This window comes from Merops nubicus, unplaced genomic scaffold, assembly GCF_000691845.1.
Source record: "Merops nubicus isolate BGI_N331 unplaced genomic scaffold, ASM69184v1 scaffold3155, whole genome shotgun sequence".
Classification (NCBI taxonomy): domain Eukaryota; kingdom Metazoa; phylum Chordata; class Aves; order Coraciiformes; family Meropidae; genus Merops; species Merops nubicus.
The window spans coordinates 14,407-42,279 of record NW_008607424.1 but is presented as its reverse complement, the minus strand read 5'-3'; the positions used below and the strand labels follow the sequence as shown (position 1 = coordinate 42,279).

Genomic DNA, 27,873 nt, shown 5'->3' with positions numbered 1-27,873 from the left:
TGCTGTTCAACGTGCACTGACGCGTCGATTTTGTGGGTGTTGTCGCTGTCTCTAGGCTCCTGTGATGCCGCAGTTAAGGTCAGGGAAAGTGGTAACTGCTAGCGAGGTGAAGTCGGCTGATGGAATAGTCTCCAGCTCAAGCTGTCTGGGTGCAGGGGTAGGATGTGAGCCAGGGAAAAAGCTGACAGTGAAGCAGAGTCCTCGCCCGGCACCAAAGAGAAAACCTAAGCAGCCCTTACCTTCCTGTCTGCAGCCTGCCATGCTTTCCAGCGTTTCCTGTGAGCATTTTGCTTCTCTTGTGGCCATGCAGAAGGATCAAGGTAAGACACTCCCAGGTAAAAAAAACAAGGGGATACAGCGGAGGGGTACTGACAGAAGCAACAAAGTTGTAGGTCTGCCCATTTCAGACACTGCTGGATGTGAAGATTGGCAGGCAGCAACCACTGCTGCAGCAACATGCTGGGAAGAGATTGAGAGGAATTTTTTAGGAAGAGGAAAGGCTTTTCTTGAAGGAGAAAGCATTTCATTAGCACAAGGAAGAGGAGACCAGATACCCTTTTGGAGGGTGGAGGGATGAAGCAGCATTGGCAGCAAGAGGCCCTGAGTAAGATTCCCCTCCTTAAGAGCAACCAGCTCATTTATGCATAGAAGGTCAGGCACAAGCAGGAAAGGAGGCAGTAGTTTCAGCAAAGACAAAGATAATCAGTTTTTCATTAATCTGTGTATTATTTAATTATTTTTTAGCATGTGTCATGTTGTCTTGTTTTAATGCTTGCCTTTATAGGGTACTGGGGATTGTTTTCAGAACTTTTTGCTTTTTACTTTCTCTTCTCTGCAAAATCCTAAAAGATGTAAGAAACAAAGATTACATTTTGGTGCTTTAAGATAGCATATCAAACTGGAACAATTATGAAAGAGGATTTTTAGAGGTCTCCTTTTTTTCACAACAGTTGCCTAAAAAACATACTTTCTACTCTCAAGAGTGCGTGTATTCAAATGACAAAAATTTGCTTTAGGTTATTATTGATAAATATTTAATCTAGAAACCATATTCTGATAAACTGATATATTAAAATTGTATCTTAATTTCTAAAGTAAGCTCTAAAAAAGCCAATAGTTTCCTAGTATGTTCTTAAGTCTATTCACCAAATCAATTTTCAGAGGTACAGTTTTTTACATTATCTATATTTGCTTTTAAATAAAAAGTAGTACTTCAAAAAAATGCAACTTCAGCAGTTTTCCTGGATCTTCTTCAATAGTTGAATGAATTTGTTTGGAATGTATATTTGGAATAATTTTAACAATTATTAATAACAGTTGATAATTGATTGTTAATAATTTCTATAGCTAATTATTAATTAATTAATGAATGATTAATGACTGACCCAACTGTACAAACAAAATATTTTAATGCTGTGTGCAAACAGCATCTGCATTTTCTTGCCATACTTGCTCTAATTTGGTTTCCACTTATGTTTAAATACACAACTTCCAATGTCATTATGATACCTTTAAGGTTCTTTTCATCCTCACGTTTGTTTCTGAAAACAAAACATAATTTGTTACTCTAAGTCTGCTAGTAATTTTTAAAGTAATTTTTTACAAAAAATGTTTTAGCTTTATATAGTGTCATGTTCTTTAGTAGCCTTGCATGGTTTTTGTTCTTTTTAAAAAATATTGCAGTAGGGTAGTCTTCCCCTAGTGTACTCTTCAGTGACACTGGTTTTTTTTTTAATCAGCAAAGGAAAAATGGAAAGCAGTTGAGCAAGACTCTAACACACAGGCTGTGAAGAAGCTTAAGACAAATCAAAACAGAGCAGAAGTTTCCAAGGAAAAGGAACCTCACTACTCTAAATCTCCAACAGCTGCTACTTTAGATGGGACTCAAACTAACAGCTCTCTGTGCCATCCTGTCACAAACAATTCTGGTGCACAGTATAAAACAAGGAAACCCAGAATTGATCAAATCAAATGTTTGCAAAGTTTTAGTGTTACTACAGCTGAAAAAGTGAGAAAGGCATCTGCAAAATGTGATGCTGAACATCACAGAAATGCCCTAAACCATTGTAAGGAGTTGCGCTGTGCAAGAGAAGAGGATCCATTTGTGAGATTAGAGGCCTGTAGTTACATCAATACATTTGTAAAGTCTGCAGCTAGTGGAATTAACAGCAGCTATAAATTAAGTAGATTCTTCCATGTAGCCCAGGATAAAAGCAAGCATGTTTTTCTTGATGGTGCTGTAGATCAGAGTGGTGTGAACTGCAGCACTAGTAGAACACATGATGAGAAGTCACTCATGGAAGGTGGATTATTGTCCAGTAAAGAAAAAACTCAAAACAGCGGAGGGTGTTCTCCATATTGTCAGGGTGAAAACACTAGGTGTTTTAAGGGAAAAAAGAGGAATATTGGCAGAAAGCGTAGAAAAATGATGAAAATCACTGAGAAATCAGGAGTGCAGAACATTTTCACAGACAAGGCTAGTGAACGCAGTGAGTGTGAGTTACAGACAGAAGCAGCGGTTGCCATGCCAAGCTCCTTTGCAGTTGTAGGATTAAATAATAAACAAATTAATTTGTCAGTTGAATGTGTTCATACATCAGATCCTCATATAGAAAAAGATACTCATGAAGCACAGAAGATACCTGTCAGCACAAAGAACAGTGCCAAATTACCTGCATTTGAAGATCACTTTAAGACATCTGAGCTCTCTGCAATAGCAAAGGGAGACAATTTGAACAGTGTGGCACATCATTCTTCTGCCTCAGGTAGCCTGAGAGTGCTAGCTCAGGTCCATGATGTTTCTTACTGTCACAGAAGCACAACAGATAAAAAATTGAACAAAGCAAATAAATTGCAGCAGTCTACCTGTCAAAGAACAGTACCTATGACTGGTAAAAATATTTGGCCTTTTGGATCTTGTGCCAGGACTTCTGAATGGGTTCATAAAAATCATGGATCTGTTGCAGGAGGAAAAAGTCTTGTAAGGGCTTCCTTGGAGGAATCCTCTGATATAAGCAGTGTTAAAGCTGTAAAAAGCAGTGCTCTGACTAGGAATTTGAGATGCCTGGATTTGCATACATCATTAGCAAAAAATAGCAAAGAATCTACGCATAAAATAGTAGATCCAAATACTGAATGTCTGACTTCACTTGAAACACCAGAATGCTCTTCTACAGACAGTTATGAGGCTTTGAGGATGAACAGTGAAAATAAGGAATCACCAGTTAGTACGGATGGAAGTGCAATGGCTTTTGACTATGATGATGTGCAACAAGTTAAAGCAATCTTGAATTTTACAACAAAACAACAAAAGAAAAACAAGGGAGCTGTGAGAAAAAGAAACCTGACTGTGACAGTCCAGAATGGTACATCTGCAGGTAACAAAAGAAGAATAAGCTTCAGCCATAAAGCAGCAGTAGCAAACCAGACATCTCCTGATATAAAGCTAATCAACGTATTAAACACTGGAAGCTTGACAAAGTTCAAAATTCCTTTATGTAGAAACAAATCTGAATCTGGGAAACCGGAATCTGTCTGTTCATTTGAAAGAAAAAGCTGTAGTCCACTAGAGCTTCTGGACAGTAGTAGTGTTTCATTAAGGCAGAAAACAGACAAAGAGACTTTTTTGGTAAGTGCCACGCAGCAGCCTCTTCCTGTTGTAAGTGATGCTATGTCCACAGCTTCCATGAAGAAAAAAGCAGATGAGATCAACAGTAAGGATGTTCACCATGGTGGCTCTGAAAACCTTTCAGATGAAAGCTCTGTGCTTCCTGAACATTTTCCTTTATATCCACATCCTTTTCTTGACAGGCAGCCGGAGTCATTTGTGCCTGATTTCCATGGTACCGAATGCATAGGAGAGTGCAGTTTGCCTGATCGTTCTTGGAATGCAGTTGACCACCCTGTTGCATTAGAGATAAATGATGATAGCAAGTCCAGAGGGAATCTGTTCCAATGCAAAAGTCAAAATTTTCCAGACACTCTTGCAGCTTATGAAGAAGATGTTCTTGTTATTGATGTAATTCAGGATGACCCTGATCTTTTTGGAACCAATAATGAAAAGGAGCTTGCACTTGCAGACTCTGAAAATTGTCCTGTGAAGGCATCCTATACTAGCATCTGCATTAAAGATGAAAAGCAGGATCTTGAGCCTGAGTGTCCTGTTACCTCACAAAGTAGAGATTCAGTAGATGATAATTTTAGGTATGCATATAATTTGTTTTATTACAGTAATCCTAAATACTTTTTTCTCATATCAGTGTAATTTGGTTGTAGTGGCCAGACTTCCTTACAGAATTCCATTAATTTCTCAGTTGATTTTAAGTCTCAAAATTTGATTGAGGTATGACAGTATTCTGAATGAAAAAAAAATGCTTTGTTCTTCATTAGAACTAGAATAGACTCTGAATTGAAGGAAAACATAGTCCTAAGGAATCACTTCAGACCCAGTGAAGTGAATTATGAAAGTGTGAACAAAGCTGATTTAAACATTATTAAAAAGCAGATAGTCTTAATGATGTGAAATTTTTAAATACCTGACTGTTTGAGATAGCAGATAGCCCTTTGAGGGTAGCTTTTTACTTGTGAAGTGGTATCATACTTGAAAATATTTTTTACTTTCTAGGTCTAGTTTGTTCTTTTCCTGGATCTGCATGAGTGAATGGTTGTTTCTGCAGTAGTATTCCACTCTGCCATTCTCCTTCCCTGCCTTTCTCCTACCCCCAGACATATGCATAGTTATCAGATCTGTAATTTGGCTAACATGTTATAGATGTTTATGGCCCTGCATCTTCATTCAGCAGGTTTCCAGTGTAAATCATTGGGCAATAATGTTTTTCTGGATTTTGAGATGGTAATAAAAGCCAATGAAGGGGGAAGAGAAATTTAGAGTAGAAGCAAACTTCTAGAAGAGGAAGTGGTCTTCTAGAAGGGATAGACAAACTTGTCAACTGCCTAGTCTGTTTTCTCTCCAGGGTGTGATACTTGTGTTTGATAAATGAGTTTTAAGATTAAATTTTTCATCTTATGAAGAAAAACATAAAGCTTAGGTAGGAATGAAATAAGATTTTCTTCTGAAGATTAGGGGGTTTTATTGGGAGGGGTGTTTTAATTTTGTTCCTCTGCTCTTTCTGAATGGCTTTGTGTTATCCTCATTTTAAATAATGTTTAATGATTTAATGTTTTAGTTATTTTCAGTGTTGCACCATCTTAAAACTATATTCTTTTGGGGTTTTTTCTACTCTTTGCTCTCCTTATCTTTTCATTAAATACATGTGCAAAGAGGAAACCAATCTTTTTTGAGGTGCTGAACAGTTTTTTAGTCATGAGAATATAAAACTTTCAGATGCTAATAGAATAAAATTTCTTCCATTTTATTGGAGCTTGTAAGTACTTGGTAGGGAAGACAGATATTCCCTTGATTAGTAATGACACTGAGTTAGAGTAACATCACAACCATTCATTAGATAGATGACAACTGAACTTAATTGAAGCCACATTTCAAGTTTTTTCCTGGTATCTGCTGAATTTGTTTGCCATCAGCCATGGAAAATGAAAAAGCATGGTTGTTACTTCTTTGAATTTCCCCTTAATGTGCTAATGTATCAGGCAAAACTGTTTTTGCTTTCTGCCTTCCCTAATTTGATGCAAAGATCAGTAGATGATGACTAATAATAGTTGGTAACAGTCAGGAACATATTAATGAACTGAATATGAGAATATTAAAGTAAGTCAATAGACCTTACTAGAGTTTTTTCAGGTATCAACTCTAGATTAGGAGGCGATCTGCTAGAGAGCAGCTCTGTGGAGAGGGACCTTGGAGTCCTTCCTGGTGGACAAGTTGTCCATGGACAGCAGTGTGCCCTTGTGGCCAGGAAGGCAAATGGTCTTCTGGGGTGCATTAAGAAAAGTGTGTCCAGCAGAACAAGGGAGGTCCTCCTCCCCCTCTGCTCTGCCCTGGTGAGACCTCACCTGGAGTATTGTGTCCAGTTCTGGGCTCCCCATTTCAAGAGGGACAGAGATCTGCTCGAGAGAGTCCAGCAAAGGGCTACGAGGATGACTGGGGGACTGGAACGCCTGCCGTGGGAGGAGAGGCTGAGAGACCTGGGGCTGTTTAGTCTGGAGAAGAGAAGACTTAAGGGGTAACTAATTAATGTGTATAAATATATGCGGGCTGGGTGTCAAGAAGAAAGGGGCAACCTGTTTTCACTTATGCCCTGTGACAGGACATGGGGCAATGGTCACAAGCTGGAACACAAGAAGTTCCACCTCAACACAAGGAAGAACTTCTTTACTGTAAGGGTTCCAGAGCACTGGAACAGGCTCCCCAGGGAGGTTGTGGAGTCTCCTACCTTGAAGACTTTTAAGACCCGTCTGGATGCGTTCCTGTGTTAACCTGCCTCAGACTAGATGGTCCTGCTCCGGCAGGGGGGGTGGACCCAGCGATCTCAAGAGGTCCCTTCCAACCCCCTGTGATTCTGTGGTTCTGTGATATCACCAGATAATACCAGATAATGGCCAGTTAATACTGTTGGGTTTTATTTTATTAGTATTTACCAAGTAAAAGTGGGACTTCAACTTCAGCCAACTGAAAAAGTGGTTTAGGCTGGTAGAGTTCCAATTACATCTTACTACCTGTTTTAAAATAGAATACTGTTTCTGTTCATGTCCTTTTTTTCCTTTAGAGATACTCTATAGCATTGTCTGTATTTTCTTTTTTGGCTTCTTATTTTATGCATACTCAGTTTTGCTTCACTGCTATATCAGTTTGTCATGCCTCTTCAACCTGTCCACCTATAACAGTGACTCAGAGCTGTGCTTTTGTAGACCATCTCTAACTTGTATAAACATTAGTTTATATGCTTTTTTTTTTAACATTTTGTTAATGTTAGCCTTTACACATTAGATGAATGTAATCTAGGTGATTTTAAGTAGAAGGGCAAGGCAAGCACTTAATAGCTGCATCTGGTGGTTCTTACTGAATGTTTTTAGCTGTGTCAGTACAGAGCTTTTGTTATGATTTCCCTTCAGGTTAATAAGAACAGGCGTATTATGGAATATGGATCTTTGCTAAAACTGTTTTAGTACATGTATACATGGGGATGGATTTCAATGTATTCTTGTGCATAGATGTTTTATTTTGGCATTGGTACAGAGCAGTAAGAAGTATGTTTCTGCTAGCAGCAAGCTATTCTGAAAGTATAGCTGGGTTGTTAAAAAGCTTTTATAATGTGCTGAGGGTTACTTAGGAGTTTAATAGCATTCAAATTGTAATTGTAAAGGAAACAATTGCTGCCTTAGTTTGTAGTGTTTTTCCAACTGCACAAGCCTGAGATCTAGCAGCTTGTCAAAACGACAGTTGCTGTAATGAAGTAATACTTTATATTAAACTTTCCTTGTGAAACCAAAGTGCTGAAACTGTGTGAAGGACATACCAAGCTGACTCTGTAACTGGTATGTTCAGTGGAACTATTAGCACAGGTCCATTTTGTTTGAGCCTTGAATTTAAACACCAAGATGTGTTTAGTTAACGACACTTTTCATCTTTGACTGTTTGTGACTTTAAAAGCTGGAGGGGTATTTTTAGTTAGGAAAATTTAAGAATAATGTCTTTTGGCTTTCGAATTTCAGGTAATGAGAGCATGTGTCCTTCAAAAGCAGAACACACTGGTCACAAGAGTGACCGATTTCCAAATTTCAAATAAGGCTTGTTTCTTTTTTTTTTTTTCATTTAGGAAACCAACAAAACACCCCACAGCCAAAAGGGCACCTAGCATTGCTCCACATCTCTGACTTCAGGTTTCCTAAGTACTGTATTTGTGCTTATGCATGTGCCCAGAAATGATACTTCTGAAGAAGCAGGTTTAAGCAGGACAAGCAGGTCCTGTCTCTTAATCCAGGAAAAATCAGAGAAAATTCTGTGTGTACGTCCTGAATGATTTGACTCAGTTAGCATGCTCTGCCCTTTAGGTTAAGAAGAACTGTTGTTCCTCTAGTGGTTGCATTTTTAGAAGAGAAGAGTGAGTGCTGGTCACTTCCAGGCATTAGTTGCCAGTCATCAGGATAGGATTCTGGACTTGCAGCCTGAATGGGGCAGTGAAACTCGTTTTTCATGTATACTTCAGTTTCCCATTTTGTATTGCCTACTCCGAAGTGACACCCAACAGTGGAGATTTTTGAATCAATCTTCTGAGGTGTTTCCTTCCTCTCGTGGGCAACCTAGACACTTAAGTCTAAGTGGCATCCAGTATGTTCTTTTATGCCAACAGAACTAGTAGGTTCAGTGGATAAGTTTGAAAGCACATCAGTAGCCATTCGTACTCTTAGGAGAATTCTGCATTTTACTGCTTTCCTTTTTGAATAAAAAGCCTAAACTCAAATCTGTTTTTCACATGCAAAATAGCATATTGAACAGTAGTTTGTGTAACTTGTGCTGTAAGGAGAGATTTGTTCAAGCTTAACAGCAGTATGCAAGAGCACCCCACATTCTGACATGGTCTAGTCTGTCCCCATTTCTACATCTGTGAAATGTGTTGACCACTTCTGGTTCTGTCAGTGCTCCCAGATTTGTCAGACTGGTGAGCAAATGCCAAGTACTGTACTGAATTTATAAAGTGCTTCTGTAACTATTTCAGACTACATAATTAGCAGAATCTGGTGAAGTTTTGGAAGTGGCTTTTGACCTGAACGTGAAGATTTCAGTCTCTTCATGCTGTTAAATGTTTTTGGGTTTAAGCAATGTTTATGAAGATGACAGCTTCCTGGAACTGTCTACACTGCAATTTTACAAAAAAAAAGAAAGTAAACTGTTGTGTGCAAAATCACTCAAACTTTGTGTTTCATGTAAAATGTGAGGGAGAAAGGACATAAGCCTAGAGAGAGCCTGCTTCTAATAAAAATCCCTCTCGCCTCTGCAAACTCGCTGTAGCTTATTAAACTCTACTTCTGAATATATCTTGTGTATATACATAGATATCTGTGCCTGGATGTTGGTATAGTTCCAAGTTACACATACTGGGGAACTTTCTCGTTTCCACGAGGTCGTTGCAGATTTTCATTGCCCCGTTTTACCAGGCACCGTGCTGTTACTGTACTGGGTGTCGTTCACCGGCTGTGAGCTTCCAAACGCTGATGATTACGGTGTTCTGTATATTCTACATAAAACATTTTAATATGCTTTTTTACCTTCTGAGCTTTTCTAAGGGGAAATCCTTTCTTTTTTCCAACTTATCTTTAAAATAGATGAAGGAAGTATCCTCTTATGAATAAATGTTTTTATTACTCTGAGATTCATTGTTATGCAAATTGAATAGAAAACTATTCTAAGTCACATGTTGTCGAAACTGATAAATTGACTGATGAGCCTAGTATTTTCAAAATTTCCTATGAAGATTTCCCTTCTCAGTATTTTAGACAAAGGGGAATTGAGATAATGAGCTTTGACTGACAAACTTTGGGATTTCAAATGTTTTGGTTTTCCTTAACATGTTTAGCTGTATATCTGTAGGGACAGACATAAGAAATCCAAAAGAGAGGGTTAAGAACAGTCTTAGAACAGTGTGTTGTTTGTAAGGATCTTGTTCATAGCTAAAAGTATTACTCAGGACTTTAATGTTATATAACTGGTTAGATAAAGTCTGCTTTTTTTCAAGATGGAAATATTAAATTCTCTTTTTCTTCAAAACAGGCACACTACCATACAAGAACCTGGAATGTCAAACAATACTGAAAATTCCTGTGATTGGTTGCTAAAAGGTAAGAGCCTTTGGAGATTTTAGAATGCATTATCAAGGGAGGAAAGCAACCACAAAGATGTTCAGTGGCAAAACTCAGGCTTTCTTCTTTCCACATAAAATGAGAACTTGTCAGTTAGAACGGTGATTTGTTCCCTAATGAATATAAAATGGTTGCCTTTTGAAATCATACAAACCTGAGCCTTTCAGGGAACATCTGCTTCTTTGTAGTATTTGTCTCTTGGTAGTACTGGGGGTATTTCTAGGTTTTGGCTGTGAGTTTTTTTGACATATCTCTGATACTTCAGGTAAGGAGTTCTGTTACTTGATGAGATGATTGTAAGACACTGAGTACTGTGATTCTGCTTTGGAGTCTCAACTCATGATCTAACTTGGTTGTTCTCTTGTGTTCATCAGGAGACAGAATTTTATAATAGCTTTTTTTCCAGTTTGTACTCTCGTTTTGTTGCAGATGCTATGCCTGTTCCTCTGAAATGGTTTTTGGTTTTGGTTTTGGTTTTTTTTAAGGAGTTTTTTTTTTTAAGAGAAGGATACTTCTGACTTAATTTTTTTCTTCTTATTTTAAGCAGAGCAGTCCCAACTCGGCAGCATCTGAATATTATTTATTTTGTTTTCTACAGCTTGCATACAGACCTACTGTATGTCTGATATGGAAATTTACTTCTTTTAGTTTGGAGGAACAGGATTTTGACTTTGACGAGAACCTCGTTACTGACACACTGGAGAATGCACAGAGTGCTGAGACTTGTTTTGAAGGTTCTCAGTGTTTCCCTTTCTGGTGTCAGTTTGTCAGCTTGCTGTTAATCTGGCACTCTGCCATCATGTATTGATTTTGCTGCTGGCTTGAAAAGCTGCTGGTTTTTTTGTATGTGTTATGTTCATGTAGAAAGAGTGAGTGTTTTGGACAGATGTGGTCTCCTGGAGCAAAAGAAGTGAAGAGTGACTACTTGGGGGACAGAAAGTTTCAGACTTGAGTGATCAGAAGGCAAAACGAAAGGTAGTGAGAGTTTAAGAGCTCAAACATCAATAAACAGACACGAGTTCCCCGAGGAGGAGGAGTAGGGAGGAAGTACACAGTTAGGTCTCTGGTGGTGTAAGGAGCCATAGGGGCCTGTGCCATGGCAGTTTTCTTAGACTGTTTGTTGGTTTACTTCATGTTCTAATGAAGTTTGAGGCAAAAAGTCTTTGGGTCTTTTTGTGGTGCTTAAAATACAGAAAAAGGTTTAAGTAGGTCCTTCTTTCCAGATCCAAGAGACTCCAGATCACATCACACTCCTAGATTAGTATGCATGTGGTAAGTTAGGTTTGATGTATGGCTTTTTTAAAAAGATGTGTACACAACAAAAGAAAGGTGCCTGGGTTTGGTAATTACTGACTATATATGTGTTTATTTAGAAATACGTATTGTTGCTTTGGAGTCTTGTGTTATGTAGTGAGGTCATGGCTGCTTGTCTCAGTGGCTTCATAGTCTTTAAGAAGGGCAACAAATACAGTGTAGGTATTATGGATGACATCAATCCTTGTCATCTTTCAAGTGGAAATCTTGTGTACGTTGCCTGGAAGCAGATGTGTCTTGTACTGATGATCATACAGAGACCAGTGACTATAAGATAAAAGCATTTCCAATAGTAATCTGATTCTTTCTTCCCTTGTCTGGACAACACAGTGCATTTGAAACTCATTCATCTGATGCGATGAAATAGCAAACTTCTTTTCTGTGCAGACCTCTCCTATTGTACATAAACTGGTCCAGAAAGCTGCAGTCAGGTGTTCTGCTCATTTCCTGTGGCACGTGCAAAAGGTGCTGAAATTTCCTGACACTGAATTCTCATTGAGTTTACTGTATTGCAGGAATTTGGAGTTTCTTGGAGCTGTATATATTTAGGTCAGGGTTGCACTGTGTCATTACAATTTACTTATCCCCTTCTCCAACAAAGGCTAAGTCTTTATTTGCTTAGCAAATTACCATGCATCTATTTGGCTGTGTTTTAATAGCAAAGCCTAACTGAATTTACTCCTAAAATATTGAATTCAATATTGTATAAATAAACTTGTTGTACTCTTCTACAGGGACTATTACAGACCATACTGCTTGGATGGAATCTTCATTGAGATTCAGTTTAATATTTATTTTAAATTGTTCATGCTTTAAAGGTGATCTTACATTTAAATTTCACATTTAGGAAGTCCTAGGAGTTCCTAAATGCCATTAATATTGAGGCTTTACAATATTTAGGAAATAAAAGCTTTGTTGTCTTGTAGCATGGGAGACAATATAATGTGTTTATACATTTTCAGCTAAAGTTGTTAAACCCCACAACTCCCCCAGAGCAAGCAGTCCTTTGAGAGTTGTTACTGGTGACTTTATTGAAGATGAGCAACTGAGAGAGCTAGATGACCTTTTAAAGAGTTTTGACGTGGATGAAAAGGTAATAAGAAATCATGATGCTTGTCACTAAATGGTTTAAGAAATTATAATTATCCATGTGGTTGGATAATTTTAATTACTAATGCTATTTTATCAACAATTTTCTACTTCCTGTAGTAAAGAGAATGTTAGCATTTCATACATTACCGTGCTGTTGACAGTGTGTGTTTTGCTTGATAGAACTTTGTTTTTTACCTCATCAGTAATAATTGATCTTAAAATTTGAAATTAACCAAGACACTGTTATGTCAGTTGTTACAGTAATTCTGTGTTACCAGTTGTATGTAAATGGCTGTTCCAGTGAAAACCCAGAAGTATTACTGTGTATGTGTGACATTTTTATATAACTTACCTACTTTTAAATGTTGGTGTTCAATACTTCTCACCAGAAAGTCTGAGAAGGTTGGGGTGGTGTTGGGAAGCTGGGAAGTTGCACAGTCATCATGCATCAGAGGAGGATTGTTCTATGGCTTGTTACTTAGACAGAAGGACCACTGTATTAACATACTGACTTCCTGGTGTTGCAGTGGGCTTGTTAAGCTATTTTAATGCTCACTGAGCTTTCTGATCTTTCTACTCCCTCTGTCCTTCTTCCTCTAGATAATAAGTCACAGAATGGTAGGGGTTGGAAGGGACCTCTGAAAATCATACAGTCCAACCCCCCTAGATCACATTGCCTAGGAGTGTGTCCAGGCAGGTTGTGAAAGTGTCCAGAGAAGGAGACTCCACAGTCTCTCTGAGCAGCGTCTTCTGGTGCTCCATCACTCTCAGAGTAAAGAAGTTTCTCCTGATGTGGAGATGGTTCTTCCTGTGTTCTAGTTTGTGCCTGTTGCCCCTTATCTTGTCACTGGGCACCACTGAAAAGAGACTGCCCCATCCTCTCCACACCAACCCTACAGTCAGGACTGTATTGTCACACCTTCCAGTGATCACTAACAGTTCTAAGTGTGTGAAGTGTAACAGGCTTACTAGTGCTTTGCTGTATCTGAAAGTACATTTCCAATATCTTCACAGTTCACGTTTGCAGATGGAGTGCCTGATGTTAAAGAAGAAAAAAATGGTGAAGCTGAGAAAAGGTATATCGGCTGTGTCCTCCCTGTACCCTGTGACATTCCCCAGCTACTGTACAAATGAAATGTGGCGGTTTTACTGAAATACCTTCAGCATTTTAATTCCATTTTTCTATGTTATTGTGACTATGTGATGAAGAAGAGAAATAAATATGTGATATAATACAATTTCACTGTGCAAAGTACAAGACAAATACTTGACTATTCAGTCATAGCCTGACAGGACAGAAGGTAGATACTGTTCTTACTCAGCAAACTCCACTTCTGGTGATGCTGTTACTTTCTAAGAAAGAAGTTGATTGTAGAGCAATATAGTTTACTGTTCCTGGCAAAATTGTGTGTAGTTTCATCTCTGGATTAAAAAACAGAGCTGAGATGGTTACCTGCTAACCAGGTAAGCTGCTATGAAAATCGTGATGTGTCAGATCTGAAGCTGGCATCACAAGGAAGCATAAAAAAAATTGAGGTGGTGACTTGAAAATTCTGAGTAACTAGACCTGCAGATTTTTTTTCCTCTGGAGAGCAATCCATTACATTGACTAGATTAAAAATAAAGACTGATAATGAAGAATTTGGCTTTAATAGATTTCTTCTCTGCCATAGCATTTTTATTTCCAACTGTATTAAAAACAACCTGCAATTTGGGAAAGATTTGAATTATCCTAGCTATGAGAAGTATTAAGTGGCTAGAATGTGCCCCTCACAGGGGATAGTGAGTCTGTTTCTATCTATCTCCAAACAGCAAACGGGCTGAAATGTCTTTTGTACTGAAACTACATTCTTAACTGAAGAGAGGAGGGGAGTAAGATCTCCTGAAGTGGGATTTTTTTTTCTATGTCTTTATTTACAAGTAAGAAAAAGATTGCTGAGGATTTTGCTAGCAATATTTGTAAGTTATTTTTGAAAAATCATATTCTTGTAGTTTAATTATCTGGAATGTTCATATTTGTGAATAAAGGCAGAAGAGTGTATGATTGGAGTTCCCTTTGAAATCACCTAAGTCTTCCACTGTGTAGAGTCAGTTATTCAGAAGGAAAACAGTTGGCTCTTCAAATGTAATATCAAAAGCTTTATGGATTGCTTCTTTGGCAGATATTACACAACAGGCTACTGAAAAGTAGATGCTTCTCCAGAAGTGACAGAAATCATCTCAGTTTTCCTGTCAGCTTAGTGGAAAAAGAATAGAAGTGGCGCATGGGTGCCTTTTCTGCTTATTTATTGAATTTCATGTAGTTACACTTTAGGACAGAATAATCTCAGCTAAAATTATACTCAGATTGGACCAGGCAATGAGAGCAATGGAAGCAAAGTTGCTGGGACTGCTAGCTATTTAAATTTACAGCAAGTTTTTAAGTGTTGTGTAAATCGTTGAAGAAATTCTCATCTTTTAAACACTTAATCCCTCTTTTCAGGTGGTTAGTATATGGGAGAAGCACCTGTTTAATTTGGTTAAACAAAATCTGTGTTTTAATATCCAGCAGTGACTGTGGACGCAAAGATCTTGTGAACTGTGAGTTGCTATCAAGATTGCCATTGCATGCCCCCAAAGTAAATGAACTCAGTGAAGCTACAGGGATGAAACCCCAGACAAATGGTATCGTATGCTGTCTTCACGAGCCCTCCAAATTTATTTTTAAGTGTGTTTTGTTTACCTATAAAATCTTAAGGAATTTCTTCAATTCCTGAAGGCATTGGCTGGAATTTGTTTTAGTTTGCATACATAGAAGCAAAAATGCAAGCTCTCCTATGATGGGTTAGTTAGTGAGGTTTTTTGGGATTTTTTTTTGTAGCAGAGTCCTGTTTGGTTAGCATCAAATAGAATTGATTCTGTCTTTGTATTTGTGACTTTTAATGGTACAGCAGTGCCTCCTCCATTGTTAGTGTTTTGACACACTGTGTTTGAGCCATGCTTCAAAAGTAATTTGTTTTGCTTTATTTGTGGTCAGAGAACATGACTGCAGATTTTCTTGGTTGGTTGTTATCCATCAGCAAAACTTGGCTAGGGGATTTGCCCACCTTGCCAAAGATCAGAACTTTGTTGTTTATGCCAATTCAAACGTTTGTGAGGCGTTCCCTAGACTGGATCAAAGAAATAATCTAGATTTGATAAGCAGCCTTTCATTTTGACCAGGTGTTTTTCACATCTGGGACAGTTACCTATTAGTGTCCCTGCTGTCAGAGAAATCATAATGTAATGGAATTGTAGTCAAAATTTCCTTCACTTTTTCTCTCCATATAACAACTCTGACATTTATCATTATCTAAATGTACAGTTTTGTTTGGTGTGCAAGGCAGAGAAAAAAAGGAATTGATTATTTATGGATAGATACTGCATTCTGTTGCTTTGCAACAGCTGTTTTGGGACATAATTTTTTTAGAATTGTTGGTTAACATGGGTGTTTATAAACATGGATTTCCTGAATTGAAATCAGTGGCAGAGGGTCTTGATTAGTTTCAAATTATACTGCCAGTCTGAGCTTGTAGAATGATCTTATCATGACATGTAACAGTATTTTCAGGAAGTGTAAGAAACTTGGAGGCTAAAAAAGCAACTGTGGAATATGTCTCTAGACTAAACTAGTTGGAAATTGTTCATGTCTTTGGCCTTAGAAGTGTGTACACCTTCTGAAGAGTCCTTCTAAATCTTCCTTCTTAAAATCATTTGAAACAGTTGCCAAAACAAGAGTTTCTGTACTGGGAGAGGGCAAGACAGCCCTTTTTCCCTAGACCTGTGCAGGTAGTATTGTCTATTTCACTTCAGTGCTCCCCTACAAATTTGACACCGTCAGCATGGAGAGTACAAACTGCTGAAGGGACCTGATCAGAAGCTTTTTGCTGTAGGGATGGGAAGAAAAATTCTGAGCTCAAGTTCTCAGTGGCATTTTTCTGCGGGTAGCAGTTGACCATTTTCTCGGTCTTTTTCCTGTCACTAAATTTATCCAATCCTGAATTTACCAAATTGCCCACCATCACTGCACAAAATGATGCAGTCATGCCAGTATGTAACATTTAATTGTTAATTACTATGTTAATTATTCTGCGTTATTTCTCCACCCTGTCCTGTGCTGGTCCTGACTGTTCAGAGAGACATGCAGCTTAAGACACGTCCCTGGTGCAGATCTCTAGTCGAACATGTGCCATTCCTGGGTGCTCCTCAGTAACTGTAGTTTTTCAGCCAGGACTAAGCACCCTGCGGGTTGAATACCCAGTTCTTTCCAGCAGCCAGGTGGGAATGCTAGAAAGCAAGGCATTCAAAAGCTATAGTTTGTCTTCAGATATGGAGTTGAAAATTTCAACTTCTGTCTTCCATTAACATTATTCATTTTTCAGAGAAAGACATCTGTTATCAGTAATAATAAAAGTTTTTAAACTCAGTTTCATGGTTAAGAAAACAATAACTTATGTTGGGCTTAGGCTTGCTATTGCAGTGCTTAAAACAGAGTATGAAAGGTTTTATTTCAGTTCTGCAAAGTAGTTCAAATTTATGGCTAGTGATTTGGGAATGCAAAGATTACTGATAAGTGACTTTTTTTTTTTTTTGCTTTTGAATTTTAAACTTCTAGGTCCTTAAATTCCATTTCTTTTCTTACCTCTCTAAGTTAGATTAGAAACCTTGGATAAAGCAGTGAAGATCTCCATTTAAATGTGTTTACTTTTGAAAAGTTTCAGTTTTAGGGTAATTAAGAAAACTGTAACCTAATTAATCAGGTTTTCACTAGTCAGTGCTGTGATTTGAACTCATTGTAAAAGTAAAGGAAAATGAGATGAATGAGAGTGGTTTCAACATGATTCATTTTATTCCATGATTCATTTATTGTCGTCTGATTTTTAGATTACAGATTTCCAAGTGAAAGTCCTTTACTGCCATTGCAGCATTATGGAGATTTTGAGCCATGGAAGATGGAAAAAAATGTAGTTGTGAGTTGTTAAATCCTTAATGACTTCTGATCATTTGGCACTGATTTTCATAGAACGGTTTGGGTTGGAAGGGACCTTAAATATCATGTAGTTCCAACCGCACTGCGATGTGCAGGGACACTTCCCACTAGAGCAGGTTGCTCAAAGCCCCATTCAGTGTGGTCTTGAACACCTCCCAGGGATGGAACATCCACACCTTCCCTGGGCAACCTGTTCTACTGTCTCACCACCCTCATAGTGAATACCTGCTTCCTACTTTCTAATCTAAGTTTACCCTCTTCCACTTTGAACCCATTGCTTCTCATCCTGTAACTACAAGCCCTAGTAGAAAGTCTCTCCCCAGCTTTCTGGTAGGCCCCCTTCAGACACTGGAAGGCTGCAGTAAGGTTTCTCTGGAGCCTTCTCTTCTCCAGGCTGAACTCTCTCAGCCTGTCCTCATAGGAGAGGTGCCCCAGACCACTGATCATCTTTGTGGCCCTCCTCTGGACATGCTCCAACAGGTTCATGTCCTTCTTGTGTGGGGGCTCCAGAGCTGGACGCAGTACTCCAGGTGGGCTCTCACAAGAGTGGGGTGGAGTGGTAAAATCACCTCCCTCGACCTGCTGACCACATTTGTTTGGATGCAGACCAGGATCTGGTTGGCTTTCTGGGCTATGCTCGCATGTTGCCACTTCATACTGAGCTTTTCATGTATTGTGTTATGGATATTCAGACAATTGTCCATGTATCTTGCCAGAAATTATGAATCTATGTACATTTATATTTCTAATCCTCTGTAGATGTTATCACTGAGTAAATACAATTTCTGAGAACAAAATCAATGATGAGAGGACAGCTATTCACAGTGGAGCTTTGTTGATTTCTATTTCCAGGTTAAGCAAAATCAAATAATGCTTTTTGCTGTATTGTTTTTGTAGAACTGAAAAGTAGACAAAGTTTCACATGTTTAAGATAGACTGCGTTGTCTGTTAGGCTGGGCACTGAAAAAGGGTAAAGGAAATTGATGGCCCAGATTTCTCAGACTATTATCCAGAGCCGTGAAGGAGTTTGTCACCCTTCTTCCTCCTCTCTACTCATTGTCTCCTTTAGTAGTTCTTGCATTCTTTCTGCCTGTGATCCTCAAGGCAGGTTTTTGTTGTGTTAGACACTAACAAAAAAAGACAAGTGTTTGATCTTAGTCTGCTTTGAAATGGTGCAAATACAGTGTAGAGATGAGGATTGTTTCAAAGGTTTAATTGTAGATGACTTGTTTTGCTTCTGTTTTTAATTTGTGTGTATTTTGAAATTCTCAAAAAAAAAAAGCATTTTCTTTTCAAAAAATATTATCTGTCGGGTTTTTTTCTGCTTGTTTTATTTATTTTGTTTTAGGATTCTCATTCAGTCCAGCAGATACTTGAGATGATTGAATTACCCCGAAAATATTGCAGATTTTATTTCATGACTTTGCGTGGATGTGAAAGAGCAAAATGTTGGTTTTGGCACATTCCTGAGCAAGGGGATGAGAAGGTAAGGAGTTTACTGGAGAAAGGAACAGATTATAAGTATGAACTCTTTTTTAAATGCAAAAGGACATCCCCTTTTTTCATATATGTGTAGAAAGGGGGTAAATTTCAGCAACTGATGGATCAAAAAAAATGTTCAGAAATCCTCCCTCTCAAGGTCTTTTGAAGTTCTTTTTAAAAATAATTGTAGAATTTTGAACCAGTAGACTTCTCAAAAGAACAGACATCAGCAAAAGAGCAAGAGTTAGGCTGTACAAATATAGACTAGTAGAGTGGGGAGTTTCTGAAACATTTCTATTCCAGGCATCAGAGAACTGAGCAGACCCAGACTTTGTATGTATTCTTAAAGTCAAAAGCTAACAATGGTATATTACTTTCTGAAAGTTTTGAGCAAAAGGGGTATGTTTGTTTAAAAGATGCTGTAATCTCCTTAAACGGAGCAACAATCCTCATAATATTTGCAAGCAAAAATATTTTTCTAGTGAAGTAGATCTGTTTTTAAACCATTTAACAAAGAACTGCACAAGGCAAGCTAATTGTGCTGTTATGTAATAAGATTTTGGAATTGATTGGATGAAACAAAGGCTTAGGTGGTTCTGTAAGTGACTGGGGAGTGAACAGAAACATTAAAACAACTGAACAGAGACAGATACATAAACTCATCCTCATCAGGTCTTACAAGATTTTTCTGTCTACAGCCTTATTGGTATGAGTACTGTTTTATCATTGGTGTCAATAAGTAAGAAATTACAGATTCAAAATGTAAAAAATAACTTATAGTGAACCTATTGGACATAAACACTTAAAAAAAAGGTGACATCTAAAGGAGCTTATCCATCTCTGTGATATCTTAAATATACTGTATCAGAATTTTAAAAATAGATCAGTATAACTTGGTTTCATTTTTCTTAATGTTTTCTATTTTCTTTCTATGTCTCAAAAAAGAGCTAATGCCTTGTAACCCCTTTAAAAATTTGTAAGACAGCTTAAGAATACTAACATCATTTGAGAGTAATTTTGTACGGGACATTTTCCCTTTTCTTGAATTTTTAAATACCTTTGGCAGGCTGTAATGAATTATCATTAACTTTCAGCTAGTTTCTGTGAATTGTCACATTTTGTAGTGCTTCGTTGTATACAGATACATTAAATAATTAAATTATTTGCCTAAAACTATTAAAAATCCATTCAATTTGATTTTACTTATGGTGCAACACTCTAGCACACTTACTGTTCTGCTCACCAAACCTAGCCTAACTTCCTTGGTAGTTTGGAATTCTACTTTGGGAGTTGTTTCTTTGTGTGTTTTTCTTTTTTATAACTGTTGATTTAAAAAATATAATAGGCCAAGCACCTCACGGTGGCACCAGAGTACATAAATGAAAGACAGGTAAAGCAGCAACAAAGTCATCTAGTCAAATACAGGGGAAATAAATCTTGGGAACAGACTGGTGACATTTTCTTATCCTGTGTTTTCAGTGATGGCTGCTATGACCAGTTTTGAAGATAAATACCTTTTGCCATAATGGATATTCCTTCCTTTTCATTAAGTAACTGGCTAATACTTTAAGGCATCATTTAGTAGGTTCTAACTTTACAGCTGTGGTTTATCACACAACACAGCAGTTATTTAATTCATAAAAGCATCATCTGTTTTGAAAATTAGCATACTCTTGAGCTCAGCAAGTTCTGCAAGTTATCAGGTTATAAATTAAGAAGATGCCATTCACTTCAAACAGTGAAATCTCATTTGCATTAGGCAAAATAAACCAATCTGTTAAGACTGTGTTTAAATACTGCTCACAGTATTTGGGGGCAGGGGGAGGCAGGGCTGTGGATTCTCACAACATGCGTCAGTATCTAATGGGAAGGAGGCAGTGAGGAGGATGAAGTCAGACTCTTCTCAGTGGTGCCCAGTGAAAGGACAAGAGGCAGCAGGCATAGACTGAAATTACAGGAAATTTGGGTTGGCTTGAATGAAATCTCAGACTGTAGCATAGATAATAATTACACAGTTAAATAAGTGGTTCGAATACATGTCTTCATGCAAACTGTATTTCTCTGTCTGATTTTACTTTAGCTTTGTGCACCGTGCTCATTAGTGGATGCAAGTTTAAAAAAGTTAAAGAAACATTTACTTTTTGTGACTTCTTTCTCAAATTTTTCCATGATCCTATGAACATCTAACTGGAAACAAACAGGATGTAGAATAGGAAGTTTCTTGTCTTCATTAATGTTGTCTTGAAATTTCAGGGCCTTGGGTGTATATTTCTGTTGTGGGTTTTGTTTGTGTGTTTTAATCTGGCTTCCTAAAGAAAAGAGACTTAAAATTGCAGTGTCCTTATATCACTGTCTCTAACTGCCTTTAAATAATCTTTGAACCTGTCGGTGAGTTCAGCCACATGTAATATGGAGTGTGTCTCAGAGATGCCACAGGATTCATAAGCAGAATCTCTTGTAAGAAGGACCCTGATTCTGATCTCACTGAGTGAAGGGCTGCAGCTTGGGATTTTCCCCGTTACTAAACACCAGTGTGCACACAGACTGGGAGATGCTGAAGGATTTAATAAATTCTGATGCTTGTTATTCTGATTTAAGTACATCTGTGTTACTGTAGTAGAACTGTGTTTTACTGGATAGCTTGCATAAAATACACAGCCCTTTATTACGGTTTTCATTAAATTGTCATGTTAAATGAGCTGTGGAATCAGCTGATAGGTGACAGAATAGTGTGATCTGTACTATGTTGTGAAGATGGGAGTTGTCTTGTTCATGTACCTTCACTCAAAACCTACACCGGTTAACTCAAAATGTGGAGATTCTCCCATTTTTTACACCGTCTGTAGGTTCAGTTACACCTTTTAAAATTGAAACTACCAAATTAACTACGGCCTCCTCAAAGCTGTAAATGAATAAAATATTTAGGTTCTTTTATGAATGTAATGTAACATGTCCCATGATTAAATACTAATACAACTGGATTTTCCAAGCAATTTCAATAATACTTTGAGCAGTCAGTGCTCCAAATGCAATCTTGGCTTTTTCTAGGAGTCCAAAGAAGGAAGAAAACACATTCCAAAAAGAAAGCAAACTAATTTAGATACTGTAAGCACGGGCTAAATTTTGTTTTGGAAATGCCCTCTGCCACCTGGGCTACTAGGTTTGGATAACTGCCAAGTGACACTGAATATATATTAATAATCAAAGATTCTATATAATTTTCTGAAAGGTATGTCTTAAACTATAGTTCAACAACATTATGACATTGTTTCCAATTAAAAACAATAAGCTTTATTTATATTCAACGTACTTACATGCACAAATTTTGCATTCTTTTGACTTGATGATCTGAACAGATTCATGTTTTTTAAAAAAGAAAGATAAAGCCACAAGCCAGTATCTTCTGCTTTGATGATAATTCATTTGCATACACTCCATGAGTGGATTCTGTCTAATTTTGAATTATAGAATGGCTTAGGTTGGAGGGGACCCTAGAGATCATCTAACCCAACCTCCCTGCCATGGGCAGGGACGCCTCTCAACTAGACTGGGTTGCTCAAGGCCTCATCCAACCTGGCCTTAAACACCTCCAGAGCCACAGCTTCCACAGCATCTCTGGACAATCTATTCCAGAGTCTCGCCACCCTTGTACTGAAGAACTTCTTCCTAAGATCTAGTCTAAACCTACTCTCCTTCAGTTTAAAACCATTTCCCCTTGACCTGTTGCGGGACACTTGTGCCAAGTCCCTCTCCAGACTGCCTGTAGGTTCCCTTCAGGTACTGGAAAGCAGTTATGAGGTTGCCCCAGAGTCTCTTCTCCAAACTGAACAATCCCAGTGCCCTCAGCCAATCCTCACAGCAGAGATGCTCCAGCCCCTGGATCATCTATGTGGCCCTCCTTTTCCAATGTGTTGGAACAGCCCTCTGTTCCCATAGGATCCTTTTTCATTCTTTTTAATGTTCCTGGCCAGATTTGGTTCCATCTGAGCTTTAGCTTTTCTAATCTGGTTTCTGGTTTCGCGAACAATCTTGTAATCATCCCAGGTTACTTGTCCACCCTTTGTGGGTTTCCCTTTTGTGTTTGATTTTGGCCAGGATTTCCTTGTTCATACATAAAGGCCTCCCTGGCATTTTTACCCAATTTCTTCTTTTTAGGGATGCAGTGCCTTTGAGCTTGGAGGAGATGATCCTTGAAAGTCAACCAGCTGTCCTGGGCTCCCAGGCCCTCCAGGACTTTGTCTCATGCTGCATGAACCCAAGGAGGTTCCTGAAGAGGGCAAAGTCAGCTCTTGAAGTTGCATGTAAAAATAAACCTGATTCAATTCTATAGTAACATGAATAATTTAGGGAATTTTCTGTCTCTTGAATTTTCATTATTTCACAAAACAGTATTAAATATCGCCCATTTACATTGTTGAGCAGAAAGACTGTAAATGTTCCAGAAGTGACAAAGGGTATCTCAGAGGATGAGTGTTTTTTTTCCTGACTTGGAATTCTAAGATTTAATCTCAGTAGCCTATTTCTTCATCTGCAGAAATGGAGCAAAATATGTAAGTATCCTACACAAGCTGATAGCTTAAGATGCTAAGACAAGAATGTTTCAATACAAAATAACATATTAAAATATCTAGATATGGAATTTTTTTTAATCAAATGGGTCTGGGGTGAAACAGTTCATTAAATTATGCTAGCTCTCAATTTTTTCTTCCTTATGAGTGATCCTTTGTGACAACCAGTGCTATCAATTTAATTCCTAAATGATTTTGACGTCGTAGTTGATATGTTAATGTAACTTTTGTTTATTGTGTTTTCAGTTCCACCTTTTTGCTTCCCTGTCTCTTTTTACAGTCTGCCACATTTAGAGTAATTCCAATGTAACTTTTCAAAATTTTCAAATTCTTTTTTCTGTTTGCTATAAGTATACAAACACACATACATGCAGCTGTGATCCCAGTAGCTCCTTTCCCAAAATTTTGTCTACATTATTTTTCTGTTTGATTTGCTGTCCTTTCAACAGTGCCTTCACCTGCACACGCAGTTACCTTCTTACACCATTTGTCAGTATGTACAGGTTAAACAGAAGCAATGTAAATCTGTTTTTCTTACAGAACTTATCTTTGTGAGTCCTTTTTTTGTTTGACACACTACATTTTGCTGTGAATTCTTTTTCTTCTCTTTCTAGATTTGCATGGCAATACTTAGGACATACATTAGTATCAGAGAATCAGGCCTTCTAAAACGTGCAGGTAAGATAGAGTAGTAGCTTTTGATGCATCTTTGATATTCAGCTTATTTAAAGCAAGTTCAGTAGGGTCTCATGAGAGAAACATGCCATTTTGACAGCGAATAAGAAGTTCTGATTTGGAAGGAATACATCCAGTCCATTTGTTCTCCTGTTTCAGTTTCCCCTTGAGGCTAGGTGTTTAGATCAACAGTTACCTCAGGAAGCTGTTCTAAATCTTATTTCTGCAGAAAATGAACTTGGCCTTAATGGAACTATACTGAGAGCAGAAATGAGTCACAGGGCAGGGCGAAGGTTTAATAGAATCACACTTCTGTTAATGCACTTTTGAAAACCCTGGCCAGACATCACAAATGCAAAACTTTTAGAATTAAGCTTTTAAAATGAAGTGGTGTTACAGCACGCAAACAGCTTTAGTTTAGTGCTGTCACATTACATGTGTGCAAACAATCACACTTAAGACATTTTAGGTACTGTAGTTGATTAAGATCCATCTGAGCTTTTGAGTTCAGTCATAAAGGGCTAAATTCTACTCTGGACAGTTATTCCTTTTCTGTCCTGTTAAGTTTTTGAAAGCTTCTTGGCATGTAGCACGATGTGAATGTGGGATCCAGTTGTATCCTGTGTAGTAATGTTCCCATGCTGAAATACAGAGCAGTGTAATGCAGATACCACTGGGTACCAGCAGGCTACAGGACGTGTCTGTCAAGGCTAGCACTGGAAGAGGTTGTAAGACCATCCACCATGATAACAATGCCCTTCACTTCCTAGAGCTTTATGTTTGGAAAAGCATTACTGCCTTGATGTGCTTGCCAAATCAAACCTAGTTTTGTGCTTTTTTCTCATGCTGCACCAAATCAGCTAAGCTTTCTTGAAATCTGCAAAGGTTTATGGTGTTCAGTTCAGTGACATGAGGTATTTCAGAATAGTCAGTCTGGGTCTAGTAAAGTTAACACTGTATTCAGACTGGATCCTTTCACCTATTTTTCTCTATATTGCTGTCCCACAATACCCTGGATAATTAAGGGTTGTTACACTGCATTTAAAAAATAAGGAAATAACTTGTTTAAATAGTTAGCATCAGTTACCCCAAAGTGAAATTAATTTAATTGCTTTTTCAGTCGAAATATTTGTGAAATACTACAAACAAGTTACTCCTGGTGTGGATTTTGCTCCTCAAGTGCTGAACGATCTTCTTATTTCTTTGCTCGAGAACTGTTTGTTGCAAGAAGTGTTTCAGATATTGAATGTAACAGTACGGGTCAATACACTGGTAGGTGACCTTGTAATATTTTAAAAATCTTTATCCATAGTTTCTTAGTTTACTGAGTACTATGTTATTTGTAGTAGTAAGTTTGTTTTTACTCTGGTACTCAAATCTTGGGGGGAAAAAAGAACAATTCAACAGGTCCTGTTATAAAAACCTTTAAGCTTTCTAACTGAACAGAGCTGCAAAACTGATTGTGCTTTTTTTGTCTAAATTAGCCAGCTGCAGAAGTTCTTCTGAAAGTTTTTGAGCATGTGGCTTCTTTGAATATAAGAGATGCTCTGCCTGCATTGATGAGTACCTTTTGCAAGGTATGAGTTTGATTGTACTACTGCTACTTGTTGGAATTTCTGAAATACCATGCCTGTTTTAAAACTCAAACATAGCACTTGAATGTTATTTCAGTACTATTTTTTAAAAGTATTGTGACTAGCTGAATTTGTAGTACGGGTTTCCATTTGTTCCTTATTTTTTACTGAGATTCACTGTGACATGTTTTTCCCAGTGTTTACCACTTGTCCCTGGAGCTACATAAGTGATCACAATTTTTTTGTGTGCTGACTTTTCTTCACCCTGTTTGATATTACAGCTCATTGATGCTGGCATGTTCCTTGAGTTTGAACATTTTGATTGTATTATTAAGTTCCTTCACCAACTACAAGTTTCCAATGAGGAATTAAACATTGTTTTGAACATAAAATCCAGGTATGTCTTTAAGGAGCTATTTTATATCTGTCTAGTTCTTTTTTCAGGTTCTATTTTTTAAATTTATGTAAAAACATCAAAAGGCAATTAGAAAATGCAAATTTAGTGTTTGGGATGAAAATACTATCATATCATGCCTAATTGTATTTTAAAGTGTCATCAATCTACTGTGTTTCGAAGATCAAGGATTGTTAAGTCAGAATTTAGATTCTGACTACAGTTCTGACAAGTTTTTTCCATATTGATCATCGTTGCACAATCTGTTCCCAGCTGTGCTACAAGTTTATCTAATTATAGTCAAATTAGAAGCATCATGGTTTAATATATTATTTAGGTCTGCATAAGCAAACATTACTTCTGCAGTGAAAAACCCTTTAGGCAATAAGAGGATTAGTTGTAATCTGAAATGGATCATTTTTAAAGTACAGCTGGACTATGCTGTGCAAAATGTGTACTCACAGCCCAGATCTGTTCTAAAATTGTTGATGTCTCCCCATCTCTTGCACAAGACTGTGATCTTTTTTTTTCCATATTCTGTATCATACATGCACACACAAGTTGAGAAACTAAATTGTGATTTGTAAAGCAACCTTTGATTCTTAAAGGAAAGCAAATATGCAGCATCTGCTGTGTGAAAACAAGGCATCACTGTTTCAAGTGAAAGCACTACAGAAATTATTTGCTGCTTTTCATACTTTTCCCATAGAGTTCCTTTCAGCTACAGATCTTAGTGTTTCACCAGTGCAACTTACCACACATGTTGGAGGTAATTTTTAGCACTTCTCAGCTCAGGAATCTGATTCAGGAAGGAATGACCGCTTCCAGGTTGCCTCAGTGTGTGTGTGTTCAGCAGTTTGAGGAGCAGTCTGCCTCCGTGAGGACTGAGCAGTTGTGCTGCTTCAGCTACACGTTAGCTCATTCATGAGTAGGTTACGTATCTCTACCTCATAGCATCACACTAAGTGGATTTACCCATTGTTTCATTGTTGGCATCAGAATAAATTATTACACTCCTACATATTTGAAGATGAATAGTACTTTTTCATGTAATTATTTTTTTTTACCTTTATGTCAGAAATAAATACAATACAGTCCTTCCTTTACTTAATGTATTGAGAGTATTATTCATACCTTTTTTAATTACATTTCTACTGAGACAAGGGAGTATTTCCTGTGAAAGTGTCTCTGCTCAGTTATTTGCTGGATACATGTATGTGATTCCCTTGGCATGATTGTGTCTGTCTGTTTTCAGTGTCCACTTTGCGTAGTATGCAGTAAATGAAATGTAAAAATCACATCATTTTTTAGTTCATCTATGAAAATTGGTTGATCACCTTCTGCTAGTGCATAGTTTTGTCCAATAGTATGTGTTAAAATGACGTGTTTGGTTTTTTCTGATGGAAGATTTCAGCAAAGACATTTTGAAAAGAAGTGGCTTTTTGACTTCAGCTTGGCAGTGGCTGAAATTCAGGTACAGTATGTGCATTCTTCAAGCCTTTTGGAAGACTTTAACCATGACTTCTTCTAAACCTACAAGAAAAAGCAGTTGCTACAGAATTTAAAATTAGTGGGATTTATTGCTCAGTATATTAAGTTGATGATACAATATTTTTATGCAAAGCCATTTTGGAGGAAGATTAATGTGCAGGGGAAAACTATCTTTGGCTTTTCTGTGATGTCAGTATTTTAGTTCACATACTTGTAGTTTTTATGTTGGTTTTGTATCCGATTCAAAAGTTTTATAACTAAGCAATTATTTCCTATGCTTTAATTGGTAGTAGTACATAATTTCTCACAAAAAAAAATATTTAATATCTTATTTAGCAGGTAGAATTCATATCTAGTATAAAAAGGCACAATTGTAAAAGGCTGTGATTACCAGTACTAAGGAGATATTTTAAAGAATAAGAAAGTATTATTAAAAATTTTGTAACCAAACACTTGTAACTTTCATATTTGAGGGCAATTCTTACGAAATACTGTATTATG

The 27,873-nt window shown here is 37.5% G+C and overlaps 1 protein-coding gene across 1 annotated transcript in view; it reads left to right on the top strand.

The window, feature by feature from the left end:
* Positions 1–64: 64 nt before the first annotated feature.
* Positions 65–27,873, top strand: part of TOPAZ1 (testis and ovary specific PAZ domain containing 1) — a 37,873-nt gene continuing 10,064 nt past the window's right edge. The window contains exons 1-12 of the mRNA XM_008939915.1: positions 65–320; positions 1,740–4,203; positions 9,686–9,753; positions 12,051–12,181; positions 13,195–13,256; positions 14,729–14,849; positions 18,537–18,674; positions 23,853–23,916; positions 25,034–25,185; positions 25,398–25,490; positions 25,769–25,884; positions 27,289–27,355. Of these exons, the coding sequence (XP_008938163.1) occupies positions 65–320; positions 1,740–4,203; positions 9,686–9,753; positions 12,051–12,181; positions 13,195–13,256; positions 14,729–14,849; positions 18,537–18,674; positions 23,853–23,916; positions 25,034–25,185; positions 25,398–25,490; positions 25,769–25,884; positions 27,289–27,355 (3,732 nt within the window). The remainder of the gene's footprint in view (positions 321–1,739; positions 4,204–9,685; positions 9,754–12,050; positions 12,182–13,194; positions 13,257–14,728; positions 14,850–18,536; positions 18,675–23,852; positions 23,917–25,033; positions 25,186–25,397; positions 25,491–25,768; positions 25,885–27,288; positions 27,356–27,873) is intronic.